This window comes from Electrophorus electricus, chromosome 5 (genome assembly GCF_013358815.1).
Source record: "Electrophorus electricus isolate fEleEle1 chromosome 5, fEleEle1.pri, whole genome shotgun sequence".
NCBI classification, from domain to species: Eukaryota; Metazoa; Chordata; class Actinopteri; order Gymnotiformes; family Gymnotidae; genus Electrophorus; species Electrophorus electricus.
Genome location: NC_049539.1, coordinates 2,842,442 through 2,862,896, shown reverse-complemented (window position 1 = coordinate 2,862,896; position 20,455 = coordinate 2,842,442). Strand labels below are relative to the sequence as shown.

Sequence of the window (20,455 nt, the reverse complement as noted above, 5' to 3'; positions counted from 1 at the left end):
TTAAATCAAGTTCCATGCCATGGGAGTCTGTCTGACTCCTGTGTGTGTGACTGCATGTGTAAGTGTTGGTTAAAGACGTGGCGCTGAGCTCCACAAGCCGTCCACACGCGAGGAGCGAAAGTCAGGCAGAACCTCAGCCACCATGCGTCGGAGACGTTGTCTGCGTGCCTCCCGCTCCCTCTCCTCCCGTAGGACCATCGGCAGGTGCCTCCAGCCACCGAAACACCTGCGCAGCAGCTGCCTGCAACACACACACAGCACTGAGTCAGCTCTTCCTCTCAGCTCTGCTGCGACAGACACCAGTGCCGTCGTTTGTGGCAGGGCTGACTATAGCAACTGCTGTGTTCTGTAGCTTTTCTTAACTACACCCATGGGGAAGGAACTGGCTTTGTGCACAGTTTCTGATGCACTCTCCTCGTAGCAGAGATGCTGACAGTAGTGCCCTACTCACCTGGCACTGTGCTCTGCAGCCTGCTGGGTGTTCTCCCAAGCTACTAGTCTCTCGTGTGTGGCATGATCCAGCAGGGCATTGAAAGCCTTCCTCTGAACGCGAGCTCGGAAGAAGTGCTCGGCCTGCTCTCCCAGGAGAGTCTGCTGGCGCTTCATCTGCAGCAACATAGTGCCGTCGGTCAGCAGCACAGAAGACAAGATGGGCCATGGCAGAAAGTGTTTAGCTCCAAACTCTGTTTGTTTTTTTGGACAGAGTGGAATAAGTAGCTTGTTAAAAGCTGAGTTGAACTAATTCATGAAGACCGAAACCTGAGTGTGTGGAGGTGTGTGTATTTTTACTCTTTTCCAAGCCCAGACTGCTCTCCGGAGCAGAATGTGCTTGTACAACTGGTCTGAATGGGCCTCTTTATCAGCCAAGGCCTCGCCTGCTACCTGAAGCCAGGACAGGAGGCAGCGTCTCTGGAGACCCCATTGGTAATGGTCCACAGCTTTCTAGAGAAGGCAAAAGGCGAATAACTCACATAACCATAATTCAGTACTCTTTCCCATGTGGATGCTGTGGGTAAGTCACCGCCCAGCAGGTTCAAATCCCAGCTGCGCCATTTGCCAACTATGGTAGAGGACGCCTGTGAACACTACAGCCCTGACGGGGATGGAAGCTTGGTTCTGTTCCCCTTAGCACTGGTGCAGGCATGCTGATCAATGCTGTATGGCTGTGAAATTAAGACACAGGCTTCACACACAGCACAGCAAGCACAACTAGTGCGTAGGGAACTTGCACGGCTCAGCAGACAACTCTGCTCCCTAACTCCAACAGGACCGGAGGACATCGTTAAGGCAGATGCAGCATCTGTGCTGCAAGGCTTGCTGATTTTATTTCTAATTGGAATTGGAGTACATCTCTGCCAAGTGTAAGTCAATGCAAAGACCAATTGGCTGTCTGACTGATTGAAAAGATCATTTGGAGGATTAACTGCCATTGGTTTCACACTGCATTGTGTAAGAGAACTGCAGCTAACTCAAGAGTAATTTTATTTCTCTCTTTCACCTTCTTTACACTATCCCTCAACCCCCCCCCAAAAATGCTCAGTATCCAGCATAACAGGTTTTGTTAGGTGTAAATGCAACAATATACTGTCAACACCAGCATGTCCAAGGACTGAACCCAGTGCTGTGCGAGACATCTTCCGGTGTGCATTATTGACGTTCTTGCTGGCTCTGAGCGTGTGTGTCCAGAAAGGAGCTGGGCCTAATTTCTAGCTTGTCAAACATGGGAGACGCATGTATGTGTGTGTGTATACATGTTCCAGTATTTTTGTTTAGACGTGTGGTAGTGCGCTGACCTGCATACGGGTCTGGCTGCCTGCCACTAGTCGTTTCCATGGTGCCAGGCCTCTGTGCAGTAGCAGTGATCTGTGGTAGTGTTCTACTGCTCGCTTCAGTAACTGCTGTTCTGTCTCTGCTCTCTTCTGCTTCTCTAGCTCTCGCTGAACACACACACAGTCATCCCATTTCCACAGAATACATTTCAACTTTTGAAAGGTTTATTTATTTATTTTTAAGTTCCAGTAAGAACATTGGAGCTCTGGAATAAAATAGGCCCGCTGGCAGGTTTTCACTGTTTGAAAATACAAGCTGGGCTCCAAAGCCTTACTGTAGTCTAATCCATAAAGATCTGTGTTGACTGAACTGTACCAGAACGGACCATTGATTGAACTGCAGCACTTTCAGGACATTGACCCAGTGCCGGAGAATGTGTGCTATATGTGTCTACTTTGTCATGTCTCTGCTAGAGGAGGCTCACTAAGATTCTGGAGCAGAACCTGGGCCATTAAGGATGTGGCAGCTTCTTGTCTTTCTGTCTGGAAATGAGAAACCTGCTACAGGTCCATTTAGAGGAAGCTTATAAGGCATATATGTTTTAGCCAGGATATGGCATGATTTTATCTACAATATGGTAATGTTTTAGCTATAATAAGTCACTGGTTTAACTATGAAATGGCATTGTTTTTAGCTATAAATAAGTGCATTTTAAAAACACTGCCTTATAAGAGCTAGTTATGATATGGCAGTTTTTAGTTTTGATAATGCAGTGCTTTAGCTATCTACAGTGTGAGGTACAAATGAACAAAGTGATCTGCAAGTTCATGTATATAACATCCACTATGAACAATATAAACACGATAAACAACTCCCTACTGCAAAACACTTTGGAATGTGAAATGCAATTGATTATTGAGAATGACCGTTCAAACGAATTGTTTGAACGAACAAATCTTAATAGCCTTTTAATGTCTTACACATTATTCCTCTTCGTCATCCATTCTGAACCTCTATCCTCAAAAATATCAGCGTGAGCCGTCTGCAGCTGCACACACGTGGCGGGTGGGACAAACTGCAGATAAACGTGGCCAACACAAACCTCCCTCTGCTGTCGTCTCTCGTCCTTTCTCCTTTCTGCTGCTAATCGCTTCTCCTTTTCCTCCTGCCTCTGTCGCTCCTCTTCTGCAGCCTTCATTTGAGCCTGAGGGGGAAATATTAGTCAACCACGACTATCCAGCAGTCCCCTCCTCACTCCTCTCCTCCTCCTCCTCCTCCTCCTCCACAGGCCCCACTCTCTCAGAGCTCACCTGCCTCTCCTCCTCTCGCCTCCTCTTCATGTCCTCAACCTCCCGCCTTCGCTCTGCACGTAGCAAAGCTCGCTCCTCCATGGCTGAGAGAGGGAGACAGAGAATGAAGGAGTGTGTTGCTTTTTGAACCTGAACTTAAGCATCTCTGCTTAAAACATGTTCTCCTTTCAAGTATGCCTTAATATTTGGCCAATCTGGACAAAGAGGGTAGAGATCTGTATCTGAGCAGGGCTTCATTCCTGCCTTAGGGCCCAAACCCCTGAATCCACCCCATCTGGTTGAATGTCTGAACTGTGTGTATATTAATATTAAATATTTAACCAGAATCAGCCAGTATTTATACTGCAAACCATACGATCTTAAAGTTTTTGAACTCAAAATTCATCGTTTGTCAGCATATCTTTTTTTTTTTTTTTTTTTTTTTTTAAATTGCTGTCATAAAAAAATACTGCCATAATCATTCAGCCCCTTCAGAATAGTAGAACCATCTTTTGGTGGTTGGGTTTCTACCAGCTTTGCACACTGTAGTGATGTTCACCCATTCTTTATGGCATGTTTGATCCAGGTTGGTGGGTTGATGCTTGAGAAGATCTGGACTATGACTGAGATCTGGAATATGACCTGGCCATGGTACAACCTTCTCCTTTTTAATGTTCAGCTACTCATGTGTTGCTTTGGGCTTGTGCTGGGGAAAGGTCAAATTTCTCCCAAACTTTAGTGCTTTATCAGACTCAAGAAGATTGCCATGCATCATTTCACTGGATTTCTGGCTTTTCCAGCCCCACTCCCATACAGGCCTGGTGTATGCAGAGCTCTTGATATTCTTGACTAGTGCACCTTCACTCCAGTCTCAGCAACTGAACTCTAGAGTCCTCCTTCAGAAGGATTGTTGGCATTCCTGAGTCCTGAGGGACGGCCTTTTCTGTGATGCAGTTCCGTTTTCTCTCGGTTTATCCAGCAGTGCTCACTGGAATATCCAAACTTTTGGATATTAGTTTTTATGCTTTTCCTATCTTGTGCATGTCTGTAACTTTGTCTAACTTGCCTTAAATGCAATTTGGTTTTCATTTTCATAGGTTTCCTTTAGATTTACAGTCTGACTAAGGGAAAGGTGAACTTTTAGAAAGGTGAATGATTGGCAGGTGGAGGACAAATATGTCCTCATTAGGGCAAGATCTGAGTAATATGAGATGGAATATTTATGCAAACAGAACATTTTCTTACATAAAGCCTATATTACTTTAAATTAACTAAATTTTGTCTTTTAAAATATGATACCACAAAGTTTAATTTTTTATATGAAAGTTATATAATTTTTTAATCCAGATGAATCTGATGCCCATTTGCACACTGCACTTGAATTCTGAGACCCCCTACATATATGGACATAACAGTAGTCACTGTAAACTTAACACCATATGCAGATTTAATTACACACTCTTGTACTTAGTATGTATTTTCACACCAGCATTCGTGTTGTATTGACACATTTGCACACATTGTATATCTGTCCACGCATAGAAGTAGCCTGACAGCATTTTTTTTTACACTGTACACCATGTATACATACATATAATGACAGTAAAATTGAGCAGACTTGAATTTTAAGGAGGATGAACACCTGTGCCAGGAGCAGTATGTGCTATGGTGTTTGACAGAATGCTGGTCTGAGATTTCTGTGTATATACTAGGGAGTGAAAGGGAGTGTGGGTGGTAAACCCTCTGTTTAAGTAAGGAGTGTTTAGGCTTTTGTGCCATATGAGCAGAGATGGGTGTTAAACTGGGCAGCTTCACAGCCAGGAGACCTTCTGTGGCCCTGCATGGCTGGTCTGCTCCTGTTCTCAGATAAACCTCCCACATGTACTAAATTCAGCCTGAGTGCAACTGGCTGCATGGACTATTGCAGCAGAGCCACACAAGAATGCACAAGACACTCCGTCAGCTCTGCAGCACAGCAGGTTGAGGTAACTTAGAGTTTGTTTCTATATATACACACACACATGTACGTACGTGTGTGTGTGTGTGTGTGTAAAACTGACCTCGCACTGCTGGGTGAAGGGCAACTGGGTGAATTACTGTTGTCTTGGGGCCTACAAGAGCTGAACTCTCTTCGCTTGAGACTCCTTTTGATCTACGATAGTGAAATATATAAACTTCTCAGTGACCTCATCAGTCTAGCTTTCTCTTGGTTTCTCTTCCTGACTTTGTCTGTCCCTGCACAAAGCAGTGAGGCACAAGACTTAAAGAAGTCAAGGGAACTACAAGGGCTTCTCTTTCATGGAATGCCTTTCCTTTAGAAACCAGTCATCTCAAGTCATCTCAAGGCTTGACTTCTTTAGGAAGTCAAATGAAAGACACAAAACACATGAAGACACATGAACACCCACTTCATCTAGTGTAACCTGTTCATGACAGTACCTTGTGTTGGCATCTCTGCCCTTCGCGTTGGCCTGCGTACCGCTCCGAGATGCTGCGTGTTTCACGTGCACTGGTGACAACGCTGCTGCAGCCTCTGCAGATCTCTCTGCCTCCTGTCTGAGTTCCAGAAAGTTCTGTGTCTCCTGCAGGTGCGAGATCAGCTCCTGCTGCTCTCTGAGAAGATGCCTCTGTTCAGCTATAGTCTGCTTCTGGACCGCATGGCGGTGTTCAAAGCGGCCACCTCGGACCTCTGCACTCCAACAGCGGGGGACGGCATTCAGGTGCGGCCCATGGCGGGCCTGATGGAGATCCTCTGGTGAGAGAGCGGCGTGACGACGAGTCACCTGCCAGGCCTGAGTGGGAGGGGCAGCTTTCCTGTCAGTCAAAGTGGAGGTGGTGTGAGCCAAGCTGGCTCTCTGTACTGGACCCTGAGCCTGGGGACAGGAACATCTTGTAATTGGACCGTGTGCTGTCGGAGAGGTTATGCAGATAAATGGTTTTATATTTATCACTATCATATTGCTTCACTCTAGAGACCTTGGGGAATGCATAATTACATAGTCAGGGAGCTGACAAAGTAAAACTCACATGTCTGCACTATCCAATGTTCCTTTGACTCTTATTTTCAGTTTAATTAACTCTACTTTGAGTGTTAGATTTATCTCTCCCACACACAACTGTTTTTCTCAGGTTAACTAGTAAAAGCCTGCAGGGACAAATTATACTGCGTTTGAATATTGAACAAGAGAAATATATACTGTGTGTGTATGTGTGTGGAAAACAGTTATGAAACCGTTATGAACAGTTATGAAATCACAGCTAAACTCATTATCTGCATAAGAATGTATGTGCTGCATGCAGCTATATGTCTGTGGACATCTGAGGGGCAGAATGGTTTTGCACAAGGTAAGAAATGTACTATGTATTTCACACACCAGACGAGTGATCTCATCTGATTGGTTGCAGGCATTATGCAGGGCTGTGATTGGTGGCTCGGTGCAGCTCTCTGCAGCCAGTTTCCCAGAGGCCGCTGCACTGATCAGGTCAGCCATTTTGCGTTTAGTTTCCTCTTGTTGGCTAAGAAGCTCTCGGCGCTCCTTCTCCATTCGGCACCACAGACGCCAATCATTCAGGCAACGCCTCATAAGGCGTCTCCAGTCACTCTCCACTGCTACCTGACAGCGCCTATGGAGGAGGGGACCACTGTTATTGGCCTGCAAGGTGGACTCTGTTCTGGCTTGTTTGTCAGCAGATCCTTCAATTAAGAATGCTCCGCAGGCTGAATAGAACAATAATACTATCAATAATACTATCACTTCCATTTTTGCTGTAATGGTGCAAATCCTAACTTTTTGTGTTTATGCGTGTGTGTGTGTGTGTGTGTGTGTGTGTATGTATATATGCATATCTATGCATGCGTGTATGCATGTGTATGCATGCGTGTATGCATGTGTGCGCTCCTGCCTGGTCTCCATCCTCAGTTCCTCCTCTGTCCGCTCAGCCTCTCTCTCCATTCTCTTCGCCCACACTAGTGCCCTCCAAGCACGCCACACCCTCAGCTGCCTCCTCCAATCACAGAGCGCGGCTGCCTTACCCAGACGCACCCTCTTCTCCAGCACCACAGAGTACCAGCCTGAAAAGTGCTTTTGCATGCACTGGAACACACACACACATAGCAGTGATATTATGATCACAGCAATAATCTCTATAGCTACTTCAGCACATTGAATGCCCTGTCACACATTAGCATTCTCCCAACCTGCAGATGAAGAATGTGGACCTTTGCCTCCACCTGCTGCTCCCTGCAGCACAGCCGTCTCTGTGCGCCACAGCCAGTCAGGGACGTTACAGGCTGCTGACTGCAATGCAGTTCCTCCAGCCTCTCCCTCTCCCTGTTTTGACAGACATGCAAGCAAAATGTTGCCTGCTGGTGGCATTACATTGTTGCCTGTTTGTGTCATGGTTTAGAGGTGTAGAGATGGGCCATACATTTTTCGTGCAAGCTGCTCCGTGCGTCTCTTCCCCTGCATCTCTCTGCGCAGGCGTATCACCTCCTGCTGCAGTAGCTCCTCTTGTTTGCGAGCCTCCTGCTGCTTTCTCCTCTGCTTTGCCCACTCCAGACGCCTCGCCTGCTCCCTGGCTTCCCTCCGCACCTCTGCCTCCCTCCGCTGCCTCTCTTGCGCCGCCTCCCTCCTTACGCGGTTCTCCTTCACCTGCCTGTGACGCAGCTCCATGGTGACGCCAGGGTCCCTGCCTCTCTTCTTCTCCTTTTCCAGGTCTAGACAGAGGTCCTCTGATATCCCAGAGTCCAACACTTCTGTCTCCATCAAATCCTGGAGGAAGTTGTGGACCACAAAACTCTCATCTTCCTGTGCGAGGTGAGAATACATATCTGAAGAGGTAAGGTGAGCAAGGGAGAGGAGAAATGAGTAATACTGAAAATTACAATATAGTAGTATTTCTTTTTGTTACATAATATGAACAGCACCATCAAAGTTTTTGTAGTTCAGGTTTGCAGACTGATTTAATGCAATCAACTCTGGAGTCTGCATCTCATTGGAACAAATCAGCTCTTCCCCCTCCTCATCCATTTCGAGCTCATGGAGCAACTTCCTGTTCATCCAGTCACTAAGAACAGCCTGGGCTATGGGATACAAAACAGAAAAGTGAAAAACAAACATGAATTTGTCCAAAAAAACACCATTTCTTTCAGAAATGACAATGCCAAATGACTAATAGGGATTTGTCATTAGAACAGGTCTTCTAAAAGTAACCGTGTGAGTATAAGAAGTTAAGTTTGTAGTGTTTTTGTGTGGAGGGGCATGGTGTTGGGCATGGGGTTGGGCATACCCTCTGAGTATGCGTCATCATGGTCCTGTAGCTGCTCTGCGTTTTGTAGCGGTACAACACGGCGTGTTTTACCAGTGTGAGTTTTCTGAGGTGAAAACACTTCAGATATGGCAAACTCTGATGCCATCTCGACCCGCTGAGAAGAATAAAAATGAACAGATTTTAAGCACATTTTCCTCATTATTTCTCTCATACTCTGGATCAACATCAATGCTCACACTAACCTTCATCCATTGGTTTATGTCGCCATCAGTCAGTTGCACCTGCAGAAGGAAGAAATTGGTGCTACAGCTTTAAACAGTTTAGGACCACAGATCATAAAACGAGAGACTATGTAATGGATAAATGAGGGATTGATGGGGGTGAATCTGGGGTGGTCACAGATCTGCTCCTATAATTTTCCTATAATAAGTAATCTCAGAGAGTTCATGACTTTCACCTTCATTGGATTCACGCATCCGCCGAGTTTTGGAGGTTCCAGTGATTAGGGAGTCAGTAAAAGTTCAGAAACACGACCAAATGAAAATTCACTTAAGAAGCTAGCTAAATATTTGTGAGACTTTACTTACCTTACTCTTTGATGGAATTCCCCTCTTTGTAAATCTTTTCCACCGAAAAATGTCCGGTGTATTTACGGAATGTGACATTCTTAAATCAGGTTGGGCTTAAACGATGTAATATCAGGAATTGAACTAAGTCTATAAATTATCCTCGCTACGCTAGACAATACACAGGGGTAGAGAAACTGCATATTAAACAAATAAAAACCTTAAACTATTTCTCAGCTGTCTAGATAAATAAATGGTAAAACCTCTAAATATATCGCATAAGTTAAAACTTTTAGAAAGTTATTCCCGAATGAAAGTGGCTACAAAACCTCTCAACACCCAACACAACAAACAGCAGGCTGATGTGGGTATATTGTCCGAGTGGATTGTGGGAAGTGTAGTAATAGCACTAAAGTGGGACTTGGTTACTCAACCGTCCTGCTTCCCCTACAACTACAACTCCCGCCGTTCATTTGGTATCCTTGGTAACACATCCCCTCGCTTCACCTGTTGTTTTGTTAGTGCTTTTTAAAACTAATCCGCTGTCAGCTTTATTTAAAATAAATTGTACTCACCTGACTGCACTGAATATTTGTAATACTTTATTTATTTATTTGATTTATTTCCTTATGCTCAACGAAGGAGGTGATGACGTAGAAGATGAGAGACACTGGTTCGAGCATTCTGTAATAATTCTGCGACTTGAGGTACTTGTATTCACGTGCCCAAAACAATTTTGGTAAGCGGGTGACAGATTGTTTTCAATAGCTGTTATTTATATGATACTCGAATATATATATGTATGTATGTATGTATGTGTGTATGTGTAATATTGTCATTGTAAAATAGGTTTGATGGTTGGAATCGCTATAGGTTTAAGTTACTTGGCTAGTCGAAGCTAGATAATAGCCGTAGTTAGCTAGCCTAGCAAGCGCTCTAGCCTCACAATCTCTTTTATTATAACAGTGGCTGACTTCCCCACTTATTTTGGATATTTTTGAAGGTTTGCATTTAGATAACATGGATAGCTATTCAACTGAAATTGAAAGGGTATGACGGGTGAAAAGCTGTACAAGGATATTGTTATAATTCCCAAAGTGCGTGGTAACCGTTCATGAGCTGTCGCTGCGTTTCACGTTTCCTTAATTATTTCCAGCGTGGCGGGATGAAACTGGAACTTTCTAAAGTGGTGCAAGGATGTCGGCTGGGCGTTCTGATTGGGATTGGGAAAACGGGGCAGCACTCGCTGGAACTGCCGGGCTGCCTGCTGTACACTCGCTGCGCAACCGTGCCTCACCTTACCCAGGACACCCTGCACACTCTGACCTATCTGCCCGCAGGGGCGCAGGTGGCGCTGGATGGCCTGTAAGAACCACGCTCAATCTCCGCGCTCTTTACTCGTGCAAGCCTTTCTCTTGCTTACTGTGTAATGTGCCTTCATGTTTCATGGTTCTTTTGCAGAGCAGAGCACCATGAGGTGCTGGAGGAGTTTAAAGAGGGTGTAAGAAAGTTTGCAGGTCAGTAAAACTGAAGCGCTTTGTTCTAAACATCTTAGACTGGTTAGATTAGGAGTGTGTGTGTGAGAGAGAGAGTACAGAGTTTCCAGAGAATTGGGACATTTTGGACAGATGTCCTTCATCAGCTGTGCAAGCAAAGGGCTTCTGAATTAGTAATGGGAGGAGCCAGTTTATATATAAAAAGGTAGATGTTTAAATCATTCATTACATGGGGTTTTGAAGTACCAAGAGCACAGAAGAATAATTTTTCTTTGTTTCCTAATTTCATTGCTGCTATAGCAACAACTGGCAAAGCAAACACATTATCATTAGTGCAGTGTCCATTAGTATTAAAATGCCTTACCGCTGGAAATGACAAATGAATGTGTTCAATAAACCAATCAGCAAGTCTTCTCTTGGTTTCACCAATATAAAGATGATTACATCTCTTACAGTAATATAGTAGAGAACTCCTGCAGTGATGCTTGAGGAGGAATGGGGGATGACAATTGATCCTTTAGTGGCTGTGCTAATAGGTTTATATGTAGCACATCTAGAGCTAGAGGCTACAGTACCACAGCCATTATCTGAATAGTCATTTATCTCACTCTCGACAAGCATGACTTTGTTGTTTTTGTCTCATCTGTAGAGGATTAGTGGTCTGTTAGTAATTTATTATCTATACATAAATGAGGCATTGGCAGTATTTCAAAAGCTGCCAACCAGTGTTGAGAATTATAACTTTTAGAAAGTTACTCCCGAATGATACTAGCTACAGAACCTCTTGTAACACCCAACACAACAAACAGCAGGATGATGTAGTGTTTATTAGACAAGAGGATTGTGGGAACTATAGCAATGGCATGTAGGGTATAGTTTATTACACTGATGTTGTTTAACAAACTCTAGTACTTATTGTTTATTACATACATACATTGTATAATCCCGGCATTTCTATGGTATTCTAGTTCATTGGAACTGGCTTGGATGTATTCTATGAGTAAATGACAAAGCACTTTTGTAAATTGCTTTGGATAATGGTGCCTGCTAAATGCAATAAATGTAAATATTGAGGATTGTGTGATCAAGCAAAACATCCAGAGGAAGAGGATCCTGTGGGCATAAACAACTTGAAGATGAAACGGGTCAGAGGACGATGTCAGGAATTGTTCTGACAAACAAGTTCTGCACAATCAGGCAAATGGCAGCTGAATATAAAACTGGTGCTCCAACTAATGTGTCTGAATGCACAATTGTTTATATTTACCGTATTTGGCAGATGCTGTTGTCTAGAGTGATTTACAATTTTCAGTTATGTTACAGAGGTAGGCAAATGTAGTGTTGGGAATGTTGCCCAAGGACTGGTGTATATATTGGTATAGCATAGAGCACTTGCCCAAAATGATGCTTTTCCATCTTTTGCGGTTAAAGAAAATATGTGCACAGCCCAAAGCTTGATCACAGCTCTGTAATCTAGGCTGTGCTATAGAGGACTCTTACTGAAAAATGGGTAATTGAACCTAATTTAGCATTCTCCATCCTCTACATGTATGGAATGGGTGGACATGTATGATGCAACTTAAATTTAAAATGCATTTCTACATCTGCTGCTGCAAAATGGATGGAGGTTTTGTGTAAGGGTTAGTGACCTTTACTTGCCCTTTAATTTGTAATTAGTTACCTTGTGTTGTTTCTCAGTCGAGGAAACACTTGTGAATGTAGCAGGAAAGGGTAACAGGCGATCTGACTGTGTGATTGAAGGAAATGGCATGCATTTGTATTTGGAGTTACAGACCTTTGGCTACCACCACAATTAATTTTATTTGAGCATGGTCATCTATACTTTGCTCTGCCCAGAAGTGTGTTTTCGATTCCGGTAAGCATCAGCCTTCATCTTTGTGACGTGTTGATTTCCAGCCCCGAGGCCCACTCATGGAGATGTCATCACTGTCACTCTCATCAGTTCAGTAATTGGTTCCCTTCTATCCATGAATTCATTTGTCAAGATTTTGAACTAGTTACGCAAGGCCTTAGTCCTGCATGTTGCCAGTGTGGTCATAATGAGGTAGTGTTCTGGCTGGTTGCCTTCGGCTTCTGCCATGCACTCATTTGCTGTTTAGTTTCACCCACAGTATGTGCCCATAGTCCTCACACGGCACATTATGACTGCATATGCTTGGTTTTCTCCAGCCATTGCAGTTTCTCTTATTGATTGGCCCCTTTGGGTTGGTCTAGTTAGGCTCTCGCAAGGTTGCCAGAGACTTTGTTTAAATGCCTTTCTTTCTTTCTTTCTTTCTTTCTTTCTTTCTTTCTTTCTTTCTTTCTTTCTTTCTTTCTTTCTTTCTTTCTTTGTCTTGTTTACTTAATCAATCTGCATATTTAACAGTGTTTTTGGTGTGTGAACACTTGCTGAAATTGCTGGTTCCTCTAAAGCACCAATAAATTTTTGCTAATGACATCACTGCGATGCTTTAGAAAGGGGAAGATGCAGACTGTGTAATCATGTCCCCTTACAGGTCTGCATGACACGGCTCTCTTCTGCTCCCTCCACGATCCTGCCACCAACTGTCCCACCGGCCATGTCACTAACAAGGTCAGAGTTCACTAAAGATCCCATGAAATGGAAGTGTAAGCTACACTGCTCAGTTGTCAGAGGCCTATGGCTTAAAGCACTTTGTTTACGATTGTCCCAGAATGTTGCATGTGCGCTAGCCATGACTGTGATTGTGGTACCGCAGACTGTGTCCGTGTGGGGTAGTGGAGGAAGGATAGAGATGACGGCGGCCAGGTTCATTGCCATGCAAGCAGTCATCCAGCCAGACTGCTATCAGAGCATGGCAGACGGTGAGACCTGGCAGACCAACACCTCGCGCAAGAGAGTCCACAAAGCAGTGAACCGCACCCTGGCTCATCTGGACGAATGTCTGACGTTGCATCACAAAACACCGGTACCGCCAGCTGCACTTACCCATAGACTCATGGTTCCTTTTCAACAAGTTGCGCCCCACTTACAGTGTAGAAATCAGTATTTGACACCATATGTAGTGCACATAAATACGGAATACCTTGGCACTTGGACTTAATTTCACACTGCTCTTGTGAATGTATTATATTTTCACATATATTATGCATATTGTGTATATTGTTTCATAGTTATGCATTAACATAGCAAATTAATAAGTGATGTAAAGACATTTTAATTGGTTCCAGCTCAAATATTGGCTGAAGTTGTCAAATTCCTGGGATTGAGAATTGCTTTGAAATTGAGCTGTGTCATTATTCCTCCACAGCGCTTGGATCCTTTAGTGCTGACTTTGGCAACATTTACTTTTATTAATTACTACTAATTGTGCTATTATACATGTCACATATTTCAGAAGGCGTTTTATATGCTCTGAGTGTAGGTTTTCTGTGACAACTTGTATTTTGTACAAAATATTTTTGTATTTTGTATGGCCTTTCAATCAACTGTCAGAAAAATACGTCTTTAATCCATATTGTTGCCACTTGCATTTGACACATGGATTCGTTTAAGTGGTCAGAAAATGGTAAATTGATTGGAAGGAGAGTTTGTCACTCTAAAAGACATTTGGATGTCTTATATACACTGTGGTCTTGGGTAACTTTACTGATGAGGATTTCTGCCCGTAATGTGGTTTCCTTTAATCGGTGCCATGCTTCTGGTTAACCGTCATGTTGCGTGTTCTGTTGGAGGAGCTCAGCAGGGCCATAGCTCACTGCAACGCCTGCTCTCTCACCCACAGCAGCTGAAGCACACTGAGGTGTTTGGGGTGGTGGAAGGAGGTGATATCCTGGAGGAAAGAGTCAGGTCGGCGCGGGAGACGGCCAAGCGCCCCGTTGCTGGATTCGTCTTGGATGGGTTCCAGTCTGCTGCTATGGAACAGGAACTGAGAGGTCAGCTGATCACAGCGGTGACCGCAGAGCTGCCAGTAGAAAAGCCAAGGTGAGCGTTAGCCTACAGTCTGCCTGTAGTATCAGCTATGCATGCACACACACGTACAAACACACCTTTCTTTCTCCTGGTTGAAGGTAGAGTAGGTATTGTGCCTTCTACCTCGCTTCTCATCACTTTACCCTGATTGCATACCCTCAGACAATCTGCTGCCTCTGAAACACTCCACCTGGCCGGCTGCTGTGGCAACTGCGTCAGAGGGGCTGGGGTGAACTTGATCTGAGCTCAAGTTCTGGGTCGTGGTCCAGGCTCCAGCCCTTTGCTAGTCTTGCTCTAACAAAGACCAGCTTGGGTGAGGTGGGGGCTGGCTAAGGGAGAGGGAGCAGACTGATCTCTAGATTTTGAGGGTTGATGCATAGTCTTGTTAGACATGCCTGTGGAAGTCTCAGTAGGTTGTAGGAAACTGGAGCATGCCAGCATGTGCGCTGCAGGAGGTTGGTAGGGTGGTGTACTGCAGTCTGCATAGCTAACTTAAAGCTTATATGGTGTGTACATGCCATTTCAGGCCACATGCGACTTGTTTTTGCTCTTGGACATCTTTTCACGAAGCAGAAGCCAGTGAGAGACTGTTGCTATGTGATTTCCAGCCTTGTGGCAGGATTTTCTTTCTGGGCATTAATATTTGGTCAGTTAAAAAGCTGAGAGTGAGAACTTGGGTTCCAGTTATTTTTTTGTTCATTCAACCTGTGTGTTTGCTCAGAGAATCTCAGGTAATCTAATGTTGGCATTTCATTCGTGATTTGAAAGCATACATACCGTTTGGAATTTTTAAAATCTGCTTTGTGCACTACTCTCCTGCATAGACTTATTCATGCATTATATATGTTTCTTTTAGAACCCTAAAGGAAGTCCGGATCTTTTGAAAACCTTTTTGGAGTTCCCCTAAATGTGGACATAACCTTTTATGGATAAAGACAGCGCAGTATCTTCCCCAGCCAGAGCTACTAGATTGTCGTTCTATCCTGATATCCAAAATATCCCTAGAAATGTCTAGGTGAATATCCTATGCTCTGTAATGTAATATAAATATTTCTACACTGCTCACTTATATTAACCAATCAAGAAAGACCCTGTGTCAAGTTATTTGCGTGCACATGTCTTTGGAGGAAGGTTTGGGTGGAGGGAGTGGCCTCCTTCATCAGTTAAGTCCGGTAGAAGTCAGCAAGAACAGTGAAATCGATTCCAGCAGCTATGATTGCATCCATATTCTTTGTGTTCTGCTGTAATGGAGCCGTATCGTCACCTAGTAATTGCTGCTCTGTACACCTCGTGAACTGCATATAAAAGTTCCAAGTGTTGCTCAACATCAGTGCATGCTTACTATATATATCTTCACAATGAGAGTAGCATTATAACCAGAGTCCTTGGTGGTCAATGCTCCAGGTGAATTGGCAATTACTGTAGAATTCCTTGGAGGATTTATTACAGGTGTGATGAGAGAGGCATTTGTGTCTCCATTGCAGTGTGCTGATGAACAACCTATGCCAGACAATCAGATTCCCTCAGATAGGACTTTGGGCTATCAGTTGCAAAGTTATGGGTTTGAATCCTGGCTGTGCCATGCAGTCACTGTTGGGCCTTGGAACTAGGCCCTCTGACCCCAGTTCAGAAAAGTTGGGATATGTGAAATGAAACTGAAGAGAAACTCTTTGTGCTGTACACATGTGTACATGTATATATGACCAGATAAAGGCATTCCATCTTAGATCTTAATCTTAACAATAACCCAGTAAGCTAAATTTGGGGTTTAATTAGTATATCTATATGGGTTGATCTCTTGCTTGCTCAAGTTTTGTAAGCAGGCCACTGAAAAGGCACTCAGGCTAGCTGAGCCCCAGTGGCATTTACAACTGCAGACTTTAAAGCGGCTTCTGTAATCTCTCTTGTTTGATTTCTGTGGATGCATGACAGGATGCTGCAGGGCGTGGGCCGTCCAGATGAGGTGATCGCGTGTGTGGAAGCCGGAGTGGACCTGTTCGAGGGCTTCTTCCCTTTCCAGGTGACTGAGAGAGGATGTGCCCTCTGCTTTGACTACAATGTCACACCTGACCCAGAGGCTGCAGCTTTATCGCCCCCTACAGGTTTGCCAGTGTCTTACTACATGTGTTTAATACAGGAGGAGTTGTGTGCATACAAAGCACACACGCTTCTCCCTCTCTCCATTTTGCTTCTCCCTGTCTCCCTGCCGCTTCCTCCATGTCTCTCTTAATGTGTGCAAGATCAGAGTGAAAGCTGCAGCAGAAAGAATTTAATGACTTCATTAGCAATTGTGGAAGAAACTCTTCATTTTATCAAAATTAAATAACTGAGGTTACTGACTACCTTGGCGAGAATCAAAACTGGACTCGGTCATTCTGTTTTCTGGCCATCACTGATCTCTGTTAGTTGCTTGTTTTATTGCATTTCTGCAAGTCCAAATAATACAGTTCTCCATTATGGGGAGGAAATCTCAAACCCTGACTATAGGAATCGATTGAGTCAGTGATGTTGAGGTGTTGCATCAGGCAGAGCCAATCAATTTTGTGTGAAGGGTTCAGGGCAGGTCTCCTCTCAGCCAGTTGCAGAGCACCGCAGGGAGACAAGCCATACTCTGATCAGCCACCCTCAGACCCTGCAGAATGCATTCCGTCTGCATGCACTCTTCACTAGTTTCTTCTCTCTTCCCTCAACTTGGCCCTTTTATTTATGCCTCATGATTGTTTTGTACCTCTCATCTTGTCTCCTTTTTTGGTGTAAAGGAGCACATCTGTCTGTGTGTGATGCATCCTTCTGCTGACTAGTGTTCCCGCCCTGGGATTGCATATGACTTTATTTTCATGAAACGAGTGTCATGCGAGGGCTACCATGATGAAATTAAAAAGATTGTGTTCTGCATATATTGAGAAGTTACTCGAATGTGTCTGAGACAGTGTTGGAGTTAAATGGAGAGAGGCCTGCTGTAGAGGATCCCAAACAGAATGACGTTGGCAACACTGGAACTATGACGCAGTTTGAGATTAATCTGAAGGACATAAGGTAAATGAGGAGCAGTGTTATCTTTCTTTTTTATTACTTTCTATAATTATCTGATTATGGCCCCTAACTCTCTCATTCTTTTATCACTCTCCCTCTCATCTGTTCATCTTGATAAAATCACTGGATGGAAGGAACCAATATTTCTGGTGACCTTTTGTGTTTTCACAGTATTGCTTTCAATTGTGGAGTCGTGAGATTAGTGGTTTGAGGGGTAAATAAAGAACGAGGCTTTGGCTGTGTCTGTAATTCTGAATCTTGATAGTCCAACCTGGCTTTATATAGCACAGCCCAGTATTGCTTTATATAACAGTGGCTGTGCAAAGCATTAAGGACAGCATCTTGATATTCAGAGAGTGCTTTTGTCCACACTGTAGATTAACTGTGGACCAGCTGATCTGCACCCTCAGCCTCCTTGCACGCCTCTGATTGGTTGGCAGTTTTGGGCAACTGGCATGAATGACCTTTGGGTTGTTCGCCATTTCAGGTGCATTTTCTGGTGAGCTTGGAAAACCTGGCCATGATGTCATTCAAAGGCACTTCAATTGTTTTTATTTTAGCTTCTGTTTTGTTCTAGCCCTACGCAATTCAGTCGCTTCAATACTTAACCTTTTGGAGTCTGGACATCTATACTGACCGCCAAAATCAGATAGGACCCATAGCTTTCACCCGGCTGGTGTGTCTTGAGGTTAAAATGAGTCATATATGCGCACTTTGTGTGTGCGTGTTTCCCATCCTGAAAGTCAGGGTTGCTTTTTGCCTTCAGGTACCGTGAAGACTTCCGGCCGCTGGTGGAGGGGTGTGGCTGCTACTGCTGCAAGAACCATCACAGGGCATATGTCCATCATTTGCTGGTGACTAGTGAGCTGCTGGCAGGGGTGTTGCTAATGCTGCATAACACCGCCCACTACCTGGGATTCTTCAGGGCACTAAGGGAAGCCATATCCCATGAGCGACTACAGGACTTCAAGACTACAGTGACTAAAGTGGACTTTGGAGGGAGAAAACAATTACATTGACTAAGGGCTTTGGGTGAACATGAAGGATGCTGACGAGAAGATTGAAAATTTCAGCCTTTATTGGCTGGTTACTCCATTCCTCCTAGTCCAGTGATCTTGCTGACACGCGAGCCACGGTATCTGCCCGTGCCCCATCCCTGGGGTTTTAGCAGCAGTGTGGCAGTTCTGAGCAAGCAGGCTTTAGCGTTCCAAGGTGACAGCAATATTGGAAAACACTTTATAGATTTGTTTATGCAAATAAGCAAAAATGTGGTTTACAGCACTTCTGTTCACCTTCTATGGAACGAAATGGTTAAACATTTGAGTTAATTTGCCGTAGCACCTTTGTTATTGCTGAAGCTCTAGCTATCTCCAGGAATTCTCACCCTTTGTGTTTGTCAGACTGTGGTGGCCATGTTGGTCATGTTGCTCACCCATTTCTCTTTTTATTACTGAATAAACAGTGTTTCACAGGAGAGCCACTATATACTTTGTACTATATCCCTATACATGGGGGGAAAACATCTGTTCATATTGTCATGTATTGGAAATTCTTTGTAACACAAAATTCTTATAGAAATCATTGTATGGATGCTGGGGGCTATCTTGTGGAGTGGAGAAAGTGCTAATGAATTTTATGATGTAATACGCCAGAGCTTTAGCTTGAGATGAGTTTATTGGTAATACTATATGAAATTATTATGAAATACTATGAGCATGAGTGCATGGTTGGTTGTGTGTATGTGTGTGCAAGCAAGTGTGTGCAAGAGTATATGTATGCACGCGTGTGAAAGAGTGGATGCATGGGCGGGTTAGTGTGTCTGTCATTTTCTTGTGCAATGTGGCCAGCGGGAGTGAACTCGGGCAACGTTTCCAATTAAAAGTTCCTGATTGATACTTGCCGGCAGGTGGTACCCACTGCTTGTTTTAGCCAATTAGTGTCATAGAGGGAGCCCAAGCAGATCATTAAAATTTTTCCCTCACTTAACAGCTTTCCACAGCAACCCTCCTCATCCCAAACTTTACACACGGTCGCAATGATTAGTCTACTCAAGCAGTCAGTGCAGTCTGAAAGAGCTTGTTGATGCTTAGACTGACATGGACTTTTAAAGTAGGAACACCTTCAGAATGGAAGTGCAGTTAAAGACCTCTGCTAGGGTGAATGTTCAGCATGCCAGAACCACTTATACGAGCATATCCATCCCTAAAGTACGAACGATTTAAGAGAACTTGCAGTATTCACAAATGTTCTCATAATTAGATTTTTCTCTCAAGCACAAAAAAAGTGTCAGTGGATCAGACATCTCATACAAGTTATGTATAGCTTTTTTCCCAAAGATTATATCTGTTATGTATTTCATTAGTTTGAAGAAGTCTGAATTTGAGTATAAAATATGTAAACATGTTGAAAACCCACATTGTGATTATCCTGTTATCCTACTCCCTAACTTTTTACCCCCTGGCAGTTTTTAATTATTCATCTGCTTGGCTTAAGTTTGACATGCTATGATGTTGCTTATTGATTTCACATTGAGTGACAAATTAAGTTTTAATTAAGATTAACTCGAGCATTTAACAGTTCATGATGTTGATATTGACAGTTGCTGTCCAGGGGGAAAATCATCCACTGGAGCACCTGACTGTGACAAATCATAGATGTAAATTGGTGTAATCCCTCCAGCATGTTCTGGGTCTACCCCAACTACCACCTCCTCTGAGTTGGCTGTGCCTGATATACCTCTAGTGGGAGGTGACCAAGGTATCTCTATCAGATACCTGAACCACCCCAACTGGCTCCTCTCAACAGAGATGAGCAGTGGCTCTACTCTGACAATGTCCTCTGGCAAAAATCGGGACTCTGTCCTGGACCAGGTATATGCCTTCTCCACAAAACACACGTATGAGGGGAAACTCGCATGCTGCTCCACTATCTGGTAGAAAGAGCTTGTCCACCGTTCCACAGCCAGCATGGGATCCACAGTTTTCCTCCTAGTTTCATAGGTTTGACAGTCCAACTCCTATACAGGGTCCTGGCACAGGCTTTTCGAGGTAGGCTGGGAAGCGAGATCTCTCATGGTTT

The 20,455-nt window shown here is 44.0% G+C and overlaps 2 protein-coding genes across 6 annotated transcripts; one reads left to right on the top strand and one right to left on the bottom strand.

Annotated features, from left to right (window-relative positions):
- Positions 1 to 7: 7 nt before the first annotated feature.
- Positions 8 to 9,262, bottom strand: ccdc191 (coiled-coil domain containing 191). Its single transcript, XM_027016179.2, has 16 exons — positions 8,918 to 9,262; positions 8,573 to 8,611; positions 8,349 to 8,484; positions 7,987 to 8,142; positions 7,488 to 7,890; positions 7,258 to 7,390; positions 6,963 to 7,153; positions 6,434 to 6,683; positions 5,499 to 5,932; positions 5,120 to 5,211; positions 3,081 to 3,163; positions 2,873 to 2,974; positions 1,794 to 1,937; positions 790 to 942; positions 452 to 606; positions 8 to 241 (listed from the first exon to the last, which is right to left on the bottom strand). The coding sequence occupies exons 1-16, from the start codon at positions 8,993 to 8,995 to the stop codon at positions 70 to 72; spliced, it is 2,721 nt and encodes a 906-aa protein (XP_026871980.2). The 5' UTR covers positions 8,996 to 9,262; the 3' UTR covers positions 8 to 69.
- Positions 6,465 to 19,277, top strand: qtrt2 (queuine tRNA-ribosyltransferase accessory subunit 2). Of its 5 annotated transcripts, none has more exons than XM_027016183.2 (11): positions 6,465 to 6,541; positions 7,775 to 7,876; positions 9,539 to 9,603; positions 10,053 to 10,261; positions 10,358 to 10,413; positions 12,909 to 12,985; positions 13,131 to 13,340; positions 14,157 to 14,356; positions 16,277 to 16,446; positions 17,275 to 17,380; positions 18,144 to 19,277. In XM_027016183.2, the coding sequence occupies exons 4-11, from the start codon at positions 10,062 to 10,064 to the stop codon at positions 18,394 to 18,396; spliced, it is 1,272 nt and encodes a 423-aa protein (XP_026871984.2). In that variant the 5' UTR covers positions 6,465 to 6,541; positions 7,775 to 7,876; positions 9,539 to 9,603; positions 10,053 to 10,061; the 3' UTR covers positions 18,397 to 19,277. The 5 variants fall into 5 exon arrangements, with proteins under 5 accessions (XP_026871984.2, XP_026871985.2, XP_026871982.2 ...); XM_027016184.2 differs by having other exon boundaries at positions 9,539 to 9,635; positions 14,160 to 14,356; XM_027016181.2 differs by having other exon boundaries at positions 9,539 to 9,635.
- Positions 19,278 to 20,455: the final 1,178 nt, after the last annotated feature.